Genomic DNA, 11,734 nt, shown 5'->3' with positions numbered 1-11,734 from the left:
GAAATAGGAACCGGTGTGAGGGGAGGTGAATACCGAATTAAAAGTGTTATATATGAATGCGTAAAGTATAAGAAACAAAGTGGATGAGCTTGAGGCTCAGTTAGAAATTGGTAAATATGATGTAGTGGGAATTACAGAGACATGGCTGCAAGAGGATCGGAGCTGGGAACTGAATATTCAGGGGTATGCATCAATCGAAAAGACAGACAGGTGGGCAGAGGGGGTGGGGTGGTTCTGTTGGTAAGGAATGAAATTCAGTCTCTTGCCAGGGGTGACATAGAATCAGAAGATGTAGTCATTGTGGATAGAACTGAGAAATTGTAAGGGTAAAAAGACCCTAGTGGGAGTTATCTACAGCCCCCCCCCCCCCAAACAGTAGCCTGGAGATAGGGTGCAAGTTGCATCAGGAGTTAAAATTAGCATGTAACAAAGGAAATGCTACGGTGTTATGGGAGATTTCAACACGCAGGTAGACTGGGAAATTCAGGTTGGCACTGGACCCCAAGAAAGGGAGTTTGTAGAGTGCCTCCGAGATGGTTTCTTAGAGCAGCTTCGACTGGAGCCTTCCAGGGAGAAGGCAATTAATGATTTAGATGAAGGAATTAAAGGTAACATTAGCAAATTTGTAGATGACACAACGCTGGTTGGCAGTGTGAACTGTGACGAGGATGCTATGAGGATGGAGTGTGACTTGGACAGGCTGGGTGAGTGGGCAGATGCATGGCAGATGCAGTATAATGTGAATAAATGTGACGTTATCCACTTGAGGCAAGAACGGGAAGGCAGATTATTATCTGAATGGTGTCAGGTTAGGAAAAGGCGTAGTGCAATGAGACCTGGGTATTCTAGTTCATCAGTCACTGAAAGTAAGCACACAGGTACAACAGGCAGTGAAGAAAGCTAATGGCATGTTGGCCTTCATAACAAGAGGATTTCAGTATAGGAGCAAAGAGGGCCTTCTGCAGTTGTACACGGGCCTGGTGAGACCACATCTGGAGTATTGCGTGCAGTTTTGGTCTCCTAATTTGAGGAAGGACATCCTTGTGATTTAGGCAGTGCAGCGGTAGGTTCATGAGATTGATACCTGGGATGGCGGGACTGTCATATGAGGAAAGATTGAAAAGACTAGGCATGTATTCACTGGAGTTTAGAAGGATGAGGGGGATTCTTACGGAAACATATAAAGTTACAAAAGGACTGGACAAGCTAGATGCAGGAAAAATGTTCCCAGTGTTGGGCGAGTCCAGAACCAGGGGCCACAGTCTTAGAATAAAGGGGAGGCCATTTAAGACTGAGGTGAGAAAAAACTTTTTCACCCAGAGAGTTGTGAATTTGTGGAATTCCCTGTGACTGAGGGCAGTGGAGCCCAAATCACTGGATGGATTTAAGAGCGAGTTAGATAGAGCTCTAGGGGCTAGTGGAATCAAGGGATATGGGGAGAAGGCAGACATGGGTTATTGATTGGGGATGATCAGCCATGATCGCAATGATTGGCGGTGCTGGCTCGAAGGGCCGAATGGCCTCCTCCTGCACCTATTGTCTATGTTTCTGTGATGGTAGAGCATGGTGAGGCTTGCTAACAGCAGCCAATCACTGCCCAATATTACATTCGCATATTTATTGTAAAGATTTGATGGCAATGGCCTTGCACAGGAGAACAAGAACCTATGGGTGAGAAATATTGCCACTGACTTTATCACCAGCAGTGCAACACCTTATTGTGTGCAGTTTTGGTCACCTAATTGGAGGAAGGACATTATTGCTATTGGAGTGCAGCATACGTTCACGAGGTTAATTCCTGGAATGGCGGGACTGTCATATGTTGAAAGAATGGTGCGACTGGGCTTGCATTCACTGGAATTTAGAAGGATTAGAGGTGATCTTATGAATCATAAAATTATTAAGGGATTGGACACGCTAGATTTATGAAACATGTTCCTGATGTCAGGGGAGTCCAGAACCAGGGGCCATTTTAAGAATAAGTGGTAGACTATTTAGAACTGAGATGAGGAAAAATCTTTTCACACAGAGAGTTGTGAATTTGTGTAATTCTCTGCCTCAGAAAGCAGTGGAGGCCGATTCACTGGATGCATTCAAAAGAGAGTTAGATAGAGTTCTTAGGGCATGCGGAATCAAGGGGTATGGGGAGAAGGCAGGAACGGGGATACTGATTATTGATGATCAGCCATGATCACATTGAATGGCGGTGCTGGCTCGAAGGGCTGAATGGACAGCTCTCGCCCCTATTGTCTATGTATCTATGTAGAAATGGTCTAAAAATACAAAATCTGCGATCTGGTGAAATAATGACCTATGACGGCAAAAGCCGCAGAGGCTCAGCTTTATTTTCAGAAATATGCTGTTTGTTTGTCAATGATAAATGTCTTTCAAAAGTGATGGTTGTATAGCAAACCTGCCAGTCCTAAACCTGTACTCCATTTACATTATGTGAATTTCAAAAACTTTACAGATAGAATTAATTCACTTTCTGCAAGTTAAAATTCAGGGGGTAAAGTCATGCTCTTGTGCTAATTAACACTTTAAAAATTAACTGCAGACTTGTACAACAAAATACCAAATAAAGGATGACTTTAGTACTTTTTAAAATTAAGATCCAAATAAAGGTTTCTGAACTTTATTTATACAAAAAGCCAAATCCATATTGCAGCATAACAAAATTAATTCTTACAGCTGTCAGTGGTATTTGACAGCAAACTTGCAACAGTAACTTTTTTTTCTGAGATAAGTTGAGTTAGGTTACTTATCAGCATTCTATGATCAAACGTAATGTGAAAATCAGACATAAATCTGCAATAAAAACAAGCCATCCAGAAGTAAGCAAAATGTTGCTCGAAATTTCACGGGTGGGTTTTGTCTGTTCACAGAACCAACAGTAGTTAACATTTTCTTATAGTGCAAAGCCTCATGAAAATGAACATAGCCATTTTACAAATTCTAAATTAATATTCATTGACCTATGTATTGGATAGCGGTAACTGTAATCTTTTACGCTGAGTTTAATGTCATTCACAGGCTGGCTACATTGCAGCAGAAATGCAAGCATTTTTATCAGACTAGAATGAAAGCTACAAAGCAGGTTAATTTATTGTAACAGCATGAATGGAGAGTACAGATGCATGAATGAAGATTTTCATTGTACTTGTACCTCACTGTACTTGTGCATATATGTCAATAAACTCGACAATTTTTGGTCTTTATCCAGTATTCACACCATACAAAACCATTTGAGAAACATGAAAAAAGTTTCACATAATGAAACGGAACATAATGAGGCACATAAAGGGAAACTCTCTTCAATACGCATTGCTGTTTTTTTACTGCGTCCTGACAGATATGCATAAAATGTGTAAAGTAAAACTTGGTCAATTGCATTTTGTACCAGTGCTTGGTGTGACATTGAAACAGAAGATTGGTTCCACATGCTGTATTATAAATGACAAGGAACAAGTATGTGCATGTCAGCCACATTGTACCTTCAGTTTTTTATTGTAAGCAATCCTTTCCAAATAACTTCAATTTCTATTGAGGGTGGTCGGTCACTCTATTTGTGAAAAACATACAATTTAGTCAGACTGATTCTGACTGGTTTCACCATCACAATAATTACCCTTCTGTCTCACGTGTGGCTGATTCCCTATACACGAGGCAAGGCCACAAGTGGCAGATGACTATCGGAAAAGAGAAAATGTCCATATCAATCCAATCCTGCTTTCACCCCACATTTATACAAATTGCTGGGTCACTGTGACCAGTCACCACATAGATTGAATTAAGAACCCTGCTCAGTTCTCCCTCTATTTAACTTTAAGCTAGGCTGCAGTATTTATACTGCATATAGCAGTAGGAGATAACTAAGTTAGTACAGTGTAGGAAATGAAGACAGCTTTTTTTCCCTGGTCCCAAATCAATAAACCAAAGTCATTCAAAACCTGTATATTAGTAGCATCATACTAAATTTGGGATATAGCAAGATGACCCATTGAGAATAGATACAAACCACAAATTTTGCATCAACCCGGAGATGTGACCGCAGAAGCATGTGGTTTATTTGAACTGTTACAAATTTTAAAAAAAACTTGGTGCAAAGATCCGAGAGTAAATTAGATTGGAGGATTTTTTTTTAAAGAAAAACATGTTCTGACATCTTCCGAAGGAAGTGTATTTTATTTGTAGCTGCTAATCGTTCTATCACCATCATATAAATGCAGTTTGCAGCCCTGCAGATAACTAATATTGTATGCACTGCAATACTTAGTTTACTGAGGCTTCTTATAAAAAATGCACTGTACTGAGTTAAGGTTCTTCTCCTGCAAGGCACCATTTGGACTACAAATAATTCTGCATTTTAGACATCAGACGTAAGGAGAATGTGTAGATGCTTTTGCAGAAATAAGGTGGGTAACCAGTGTAAGCATTTGCAAGGATCTTGTTTTCCTACAGTAATTTTATACCTTATACATAATTGCCAGCATGACGAGGCATCAAATCCCAGGTAAGCAACGTGGCAGGATTTTAAAAAAGTTCTTAAATCTTCTTTTATTTTTGTTTGTAAAGAATGGTTGAAGATCTATCTTGATATGAAACTTAAATATCAACACCTTATCTTGGTGTACTCCTAACTAATGCAACACTAGCAATGCACTACCTAGTATAGCTATAATAGGAAACTCAAATATCATGTACTGCAGCAATAGTTTGTATATATCTGAACTGCTCATTTGCAGATATTGCACATCCATAATTGTATAATTTGATTTAACGTATGCAATTATCATATATGAAATTACAAAATAATCACAGTTTTACTTCTCATTCTTTGTTCACTTTGTTCCTATGATATGATAGATACTGTAGTCATTACATTGGTCGTAAAATGAAGAATGGGAAAATGGTCACTTGATTTCCTTTCATAATGAAACAACCAAATTGCTTTTATTTTCAAAAGCCAGAGTTTAGATGGTAAAGTGGCAATCTTTATAATTATAAGGAAATTCTGGCAACCGGAAGGTAGCCGGTTCGAATCCCGCTTGGAGTGCATAGTCGTTGTGTCCTTGGGCAAGACACTTCACCCACCTTTGCCTGTGTGTGAATGTGTGTGAATGTGTGTGAGTGATTGGTGGTGGTCGGAGGGGCCGTAGGCGCAGATTGGCAGCCACGCTTCCGTCAGTCTGCCCCAGGGCAGCTGTGGCTACAGAAGTAGCTTACCACCACCGAGTGTGACTGAGGAGTGAATGAATAATGCGATGTAAAGCGCCTTGAGTATTAGAAAGGCGCTATATAAATCCCATCCATTATTATTATTATTATTCTTTTTAAAACCAGTTATTTTCTAAATATAAAATTGCTCAAAATGACATGATATCCTTTATTAGGCAATCCAATTTTTAAGTCAGGGAAATAAAACCGAAAGATTGATATTACCATGTACAATGAACATTTACTCATCTACTGTTTTATATGTATGACATTTGACGGTGTATTTAAACTTACTGTGGAAATTCTTATCCATCTCCCGATATTTTGTGAGCCAAAACCCTTGTCTAAAGCATCATCTTACTCTTATAACCCTGCTAATGTTTCTTTGTTAACTACATGTGCCATTGCACCCAAGCCTTGGACATTGAGGTCAGAAGACCAAACTATAGGGAATTCTTGAATTTCTGCCAATTTACATTAACAACCAAGTCTCTTCTTCCATAATGGCAGAGATTCCACGAAAACTATCTGCATCTAAAGAACAAAATATAATTCACATGATCAAAGTTCTTGTAGCCCAGTTGGTCTCTGCAAAGGTACAGATCAATCTAAGGCAAACACATCACTTGTGTTTTATTTCCAATATTTTCCACTGATGTTCAAATGTGACTCACACTTAGTTTTGAAATCCTATAGGGAATTCATAAACTATATATTAATCAGTTTTCTTTTCTACCATGCTTTTCTCCTCCAGTTCTTCGTCTTTGAGCTCCTCTGAATTTTCTTTAACTTCACCATCCTTTTGATTTTCATCACCATTTTCCTCCTTTTCTCCATCACTGGGTTCTGCATCTCCCTGTTCAATGGCTTCATCCTGAAGCAGTTCTCCTTCTTCTGGTTCATATTCCCCATCTGCTGACCAGATTCCGTAACACATGATGCTGATAACACCCAAAGGTAGACCAAAGAGAAAGCAGCCCAGGAGTGGGGAGGCCTTAAAAACGGACTAAAGTGAAGAAAAACATGGGAAAGAATATTGATACCCAGCACATTTTCAAAATTATTAACTGATTGAAACAAATAAATTAACAGTTATATTGACACCAAGACTACCACGCCAAATTTACAAAATATCCTTGGCCATGGCAACGACCAAGGTCCATTTGAAAGGTTGTGGTGTCTCTTTCATCCTTTTAGAATCTTTGACCTCTATTTTAGATTTTTCTGTTGGGAATATTATATTTCCAAAGTACTTTTTCCAGAACAAGGGGCACAGTTTAAGGATAAGAGGGAAATCTTTTAGGACTGAGATGAGAAAATCATTGTTTACACAGAGAGTGGTGAATCTGTGGAATTCTCTACCACAGAAGGTAGTTGAGGCCAGTTCATTGGCTATATTTAAGAGGGAGTTAGATGTGGCCCTTGTGACTAAAGGGATCAGGGGGTATGGAGAGAGAAGGCAGATATGGGATACTGAGTTGGATGATCAGCCATGATCATATTGAATGGCGGTGCAGGCTCGAAGGGCCGAATGGCCTACTCCTGCAACTATTTTTCTATGTTTCTATGTAACATCAGCATCAGCAAGGATTTTATAAAAATAACTAACAAAGAATACTATGCCTCTATAAGCTCTTTTGTTTATATAATTAAGAAAATGTAATATAATATGAAGAAGCAAATAACTGAGAGACGCGCATTATTTCGTTGCATTATATATCAGAAGGAGGTTGCGTCTAGTACGTAGGTAAAACACTGCTAGAGGCAGACAGAATGGGAGCAGAATGCAAGTATATAATTCAGTCTATAGATGTTTTGATATTATCCCACAAATAACAAAACTAATTGTAATTGGAGCAATGGAAGATCACTTTAAACATGTATCTTGTTGTGATGTGTGTGATTCTAGCAATGTCAGATGTGTGGCTCAGCTACAGTTTCCTTAAGATGTTTACGTTGCATATTCCAGTGAGCTACTGCAAGTCTGTATGCTGACGGTGCTCCTGTAGTAGTGGGGGGTTGAGGAAGCTCTGGAATAGTTGAGTCTGGGATCAAAGACAAGGGTGAAGATTTCAGCAACAGAGGTAGCTAGCCTTTGTGTAGTAGGGTAACTTGGATTGGAAAAAAACCCACCCGGATTCCAACTGGTCAACTTACAAAGATTCTGAATAAAGCTGAAGGCTTGGTGGAAACTAGAATGACGGCTAGTGGGTGCATGTGCCGGGAATTATTATTTAACATTCGAACAGGACATGGTAAATGTTTGAGAAAGGTGGAGAAGATGTAAATGTGGGTGTCCTCAGGTTCTGTGTGGAAAGTTCATGCTTGTGAAGTTCCTCTAAATTCCTGCAAGTGAAGTGGTTGGGCCAAGAAATGGAGTGGTTGGGCCTAGAAGAAATGGGGAGAGCAGGAAGAGAAATATTTCCAGAAAAGCGTTAGGCAAGTAAAAATGAAATCAGATATGAACAACCCCATTGAGAGAAGCCGATGAAAGTGGAGGAGCTATAATTGACCACTGCAGAGAGATTGAAACAAGAGGCATTATTATAAAGTCACATTCGTGATGAATGTCATTTATTGCTTTAGTTTAGTTGCATGTCATAGATATGAACGTCTATGGAATGACCCAAGTGTGGAATTGCAGAAAAGGTAATAAATTGGATAGGTATATGGAGGGGAAAGGAATGGAGGGTTATGGTCCGAGTGCAGGTAGATGGGACTAGGGGAGAATAAGTGTTCGGCACGGACTAGAAGGGCCGAGATGGCCTGTTTCCGTGCTGTAATTGTTATATGGTTATATATATGACAGCCATATTAAGAAGCCGGAAAGGAAAAAGAAACTGAAGATGGGAGAGTAGTTTCCAAAAGACAAGAATCAAATTACGATCGATGGATAGTCAGGAATTGGCAGGAAAAGATCAAGAAGCAGAAGGTGGTGTTATTGCCGTGATAAATTGGAGATGGGAGAAAGAGATAAATTAAACTATAGGAAACTGTGTTAAAAGACAAAGCAAGGAGAAAGTTCAGATGAGGTGGTTTAGAAGTTTGACAGGAATTGTCTTGCCTCTGTTAGTAAACTGAAGTGGCAACTAAATAATTACTTTGTGACTAGATGAGATGAATCAATAGATATGCAATAAACTATGTAATGTTCAATGAGTCAGTCAGTTATTTCAAGCAAATAAATTGCTGTCAAGTACTTACTAACAATTCTAAATTTAATAGCAAATGAAACATAATTTGTAAGTACTTACTAAAATGGTGGATTTTCCATCATAGAGCAGTCTTCTAACACGATAAAAGAAACTGTCTCCTCCCTGTGCCTGAAAAGAAAAATAAATAATTTAATTTACTCTCAAAACTGAAAAAATAGAAATTAAAAACGTAACAAAACAGGACATCAGGACGAGATGCTATCACAGATTTTAGCAGCAAATTCTCCCGATGTAGTGGATAATACAAAATAATGGTATTTTCCATGAATTAAGTGAGAAATATCTATTTGGGCAATTATACCATCCTTGCCTCGTTGAGCAAGTGCTTGGATTTCAATATGGGGACATTTTCCTGTGCAATATCTATTATTTAGCTGACATCACCAGTGAGATTTACTTCTGAAATTTAAACATTTCCCTTGTCCTCCTCAAAGAAAACTGCTACAATTCAATGTTTCAGGAGGCAGTCTGTTTTTGTGCTCAACACCAGGCTGCTCCCATGAACAGACTTTCACTTCTCAAAAAGAATGAATAATAATCTTATGCACAATCCATTCAATCCTCGTGACCACAACGATTAATAAACCAAAGGACAAGGGGAATAGTATTAGCTTTAGCAGATACAGTATGGAAACGGGCCCTTTGGCACACTGAGTCCACGCCGACAATCGATCACCAGTTCAAAATAGATCAATGTTATCCCACTTTCACATCCACTACCGTCATTCTGCTTGCAATTTACAGATGCTAATTAAAGTACAATCCCTTGCATTTTGGGGATGTGGGAGGAAACCAGAGCACCCAGAGGAAACCAAAGATCTTAGAGCGGAGCAAGATGGTCCACTCCTGCAAAATCCAATGGACTGACGTGTAGTACGCACTGGAGCGTAACTTACACCATTTCAGTAAACCCGACCGACTTCAGTTATGCCTCTCGCAATGTAATGGGCGTTGCAGGGGAACAGTATGTGTGTTTTTAAATGTTTAAAAAAATATATATTTTTAAAATGCAGTAAACCCTCATCAATTTCCCCCATCACTATCAGCACGGCCTTAGTTGCTATTTGCTGAATTAAGTGTGTGTGTGGAAACTTGCGCCATTGTTAATCTGACTGGAAGCCAAATCTGACTGGACACACGAAAAAGGTACATACCTTATACAGGGAGGAACTGCAGATGCTGGTTTAAACTGAAGACAGACACAAAAGGCTGGAGTAAATCAGCGGATCAGGCAGCATCTCTGAAGAAAAGGACTAGGTGATATTTCAGGTCGACTTTTTCGATAGCTGCCATGACCCATTTGATGTCATCCTTCGCCCTGCTCCTGGTCTCGGCCCGCACCGATCTGCCAGACATGCTGTGTGTATGTGTGTGTTTGTTTGGCGGAGTCTGAGGGGAGAAGCGCCGGCACCAAGAGCGAGCGAACGCGCGGACAAAAGCAACGATCATAGAGCGGCATAGATGACATTTCGGGTCGAGACCCTTCTTCAGACTGACAGTCAAGGGAAAGGGAAACGGGAGATATAGGCATATCTTCCATTCATTTGTCCCTAGTTACGTCTATATCTCTTGTCCCTCTTTCCCCTGACTCAGTCTGACGAAGGGTCTTGACCCGAAATGTCACCTATTCCACTCTATGATCGTTGCTTTCGTCCGTCTGTCCGTGCGTTCGCTCGCTCTTGGTGCCGGCGCTTTTCCCCTCAGACTCCGCCAAACACAAACACACACAGCATGTCAGGCAGATCGGTGCGGGCCAAGACCAGGAGCAGGGCGAAGGATGGCATCAAATGGCTCATGACAGCTATCGAAAAAGTACGGAAATGGTAAGGGGGAAATTTTAAAAAAACACCCAAAGGAAATAGATAGAAAATATAAAGAAAAAAAAGGGGCCGGCGATCGCTCCATGTACGTGTCGGAGGGAAGGGGGGGAGAGGATGGTTTGAGTTCCTCTTTCCCCTGACTCAGTTTGAAGACTGGTCTTGACCCGAAATGTCACCTATTCCCTTTGTCCAGAAATGCCACTCGACCCGCTGCATTTTGTGTCCATCCTTTAATCTCTCAGCCTGATATAGCAGAATTTCCCTGAATTAGCTTGATGCCATGATGGAAGCCGGTTACGGAAATGGCGCTATTACGGCTTTTTCGCGGAGTGAACAATATTGCTCCACTCTATGATCTTTGGAGGAAACCCATGCGGTCACGGGGAGAACATGGAAACTCTGGATTTGATCCTGACAGCACCCAAGGTCAGGATCAAACTGGGTCTCTGGTGTTGCGAGGGGAAGATGGGAGAAGGTCAACTAACCAATCTGAAAATAAAAATGACATTAATATTCATAAACTTACTTCTGCAGATCCTTCCAAGATTTTATTAATGAATTTAATCAAGTCCTCAATGCTCATAATTGGGGTTTCTGGTACAAAATACTGTTGGTTTGAGGTATTCAGCACCACAATGGAAGGAACAGCAACCTCACTGAAAGAGAAACAAAGAAACTTTCAAGCAATGCTAATGGTTAACACAAAGCTATTAATCTAATGCTCTGCTTTATATTTCTATTCAAGAAATCCTCAAACAATGTGAAACATAACTGAAAACTATTAGGAATAGTGCATATCGAGCCACCTAGTGGTAATAACTATAGTTACATATTTAGAGATCACAGAAGCACAACGTTAAAACCCTTCTTCAGACTGAAAGATAGATAGAGGTGGTGATGTGGGGTAGGGGAGGGGGGACTAGAGGTGGGAAAAGGCCAGAACAAACCTGGGCCAGCAACAGGTTACCTCAGGAACGGTGTAGCCCATAATGGCCCATTGTTGCCTGGGGAAGATGTGCTAATGACAGGGATACCAAGATGTGAACAATGGAACTAGTAGGGTGAATAAGGTGGGGGTTGGGGGGAAGGAATTCAGGATTTACTTGAAATTAGAGAAATCAATGTACATATCGCTGGTTGTAAGCTGCCCAACTGAAATATGAAGTGCTGTTCTTTCAATTTGCATGTGGCCTAACTGACTTCTCTGGACAGAAAGGTCAGTATTGGAATGGGAAGGAGAGTTAAAATGATGGCAACCAGGAGATTGCGTAGGCCAAGACGGACTGAGCACAAGTGTTCAATGAAACAATCACCAAGTCTATGCTTGGTCTCGCCGATAAGTACGAACCTACACCGGGAGCAGCTGATACATTAGATGAGGTTGGAGGGGTACAGGTAAACCTCTGCCTTCCTGAAAGGATGGTTGGGTTCCCTGGATGGAGTCAAGGGAGGAGGTACAAGGACAGGTGTTGCATCTGCTGT

At 40.5% G+C, this 11,734-nt stretch overlaps 1 protein-coding gene across 2 annotated transcripts in view; it reads right to left on the bottom strand.

The window, feature by feature from the left end:
- Nucleotides 1-5,357: 5,357 nt before the first annotated feature.
- tmx3 (thioredoxin related transmembrane protein 3) overlaps nt 5,358-11,734 on the bottom strand; it is a 116,489-nt gene continuing 110,112 nt past the window's right edge. For both annotated transcript variants that reach the window (XM_033018933.1, XM_033018934.1), the window contains 3 exons: nt 10,779-10,908; nt 8,472-8,540; nt 5,358-6,223 (listed from right to left, as the gene is read on the bottom strand). In XM_033018933.1, coding sequence (XP_032874824.1) covers nt 5,933-6,223; nt 8,472-8,540; nt 10,779-10,908 — 490 coding nt within the window. In that variant the 3' untranslated portion in view covers nt 5,358-5,932. The remainder of the gene's footprint in view (nt 6,224-8,471; nt 8,541-10,778; nt 10,909-11,734) is intronic.

The sequence above is a fragment of the Amblyraja radiata genome, chromosome 4 (genome assembly GCF_010909765.2).
Source record: "Amblyraja radiata isolate CabotCenter1 chromosome 4, sAmbRad1.1.pri, whole genome shotgun sequence".
Classification (NCBI taxonomy): domain Eukaryota; kingdom Metazoa; phylum Chordata; class Chondrichthyes; order Rajiformes; family Rajidae; genus Amblyraja; species Amblyraja radiata.
Note: the sequence above shows the minus strand (reverse complement) of the source record. Positions and strands in the feature narration are given on the sequence as shown.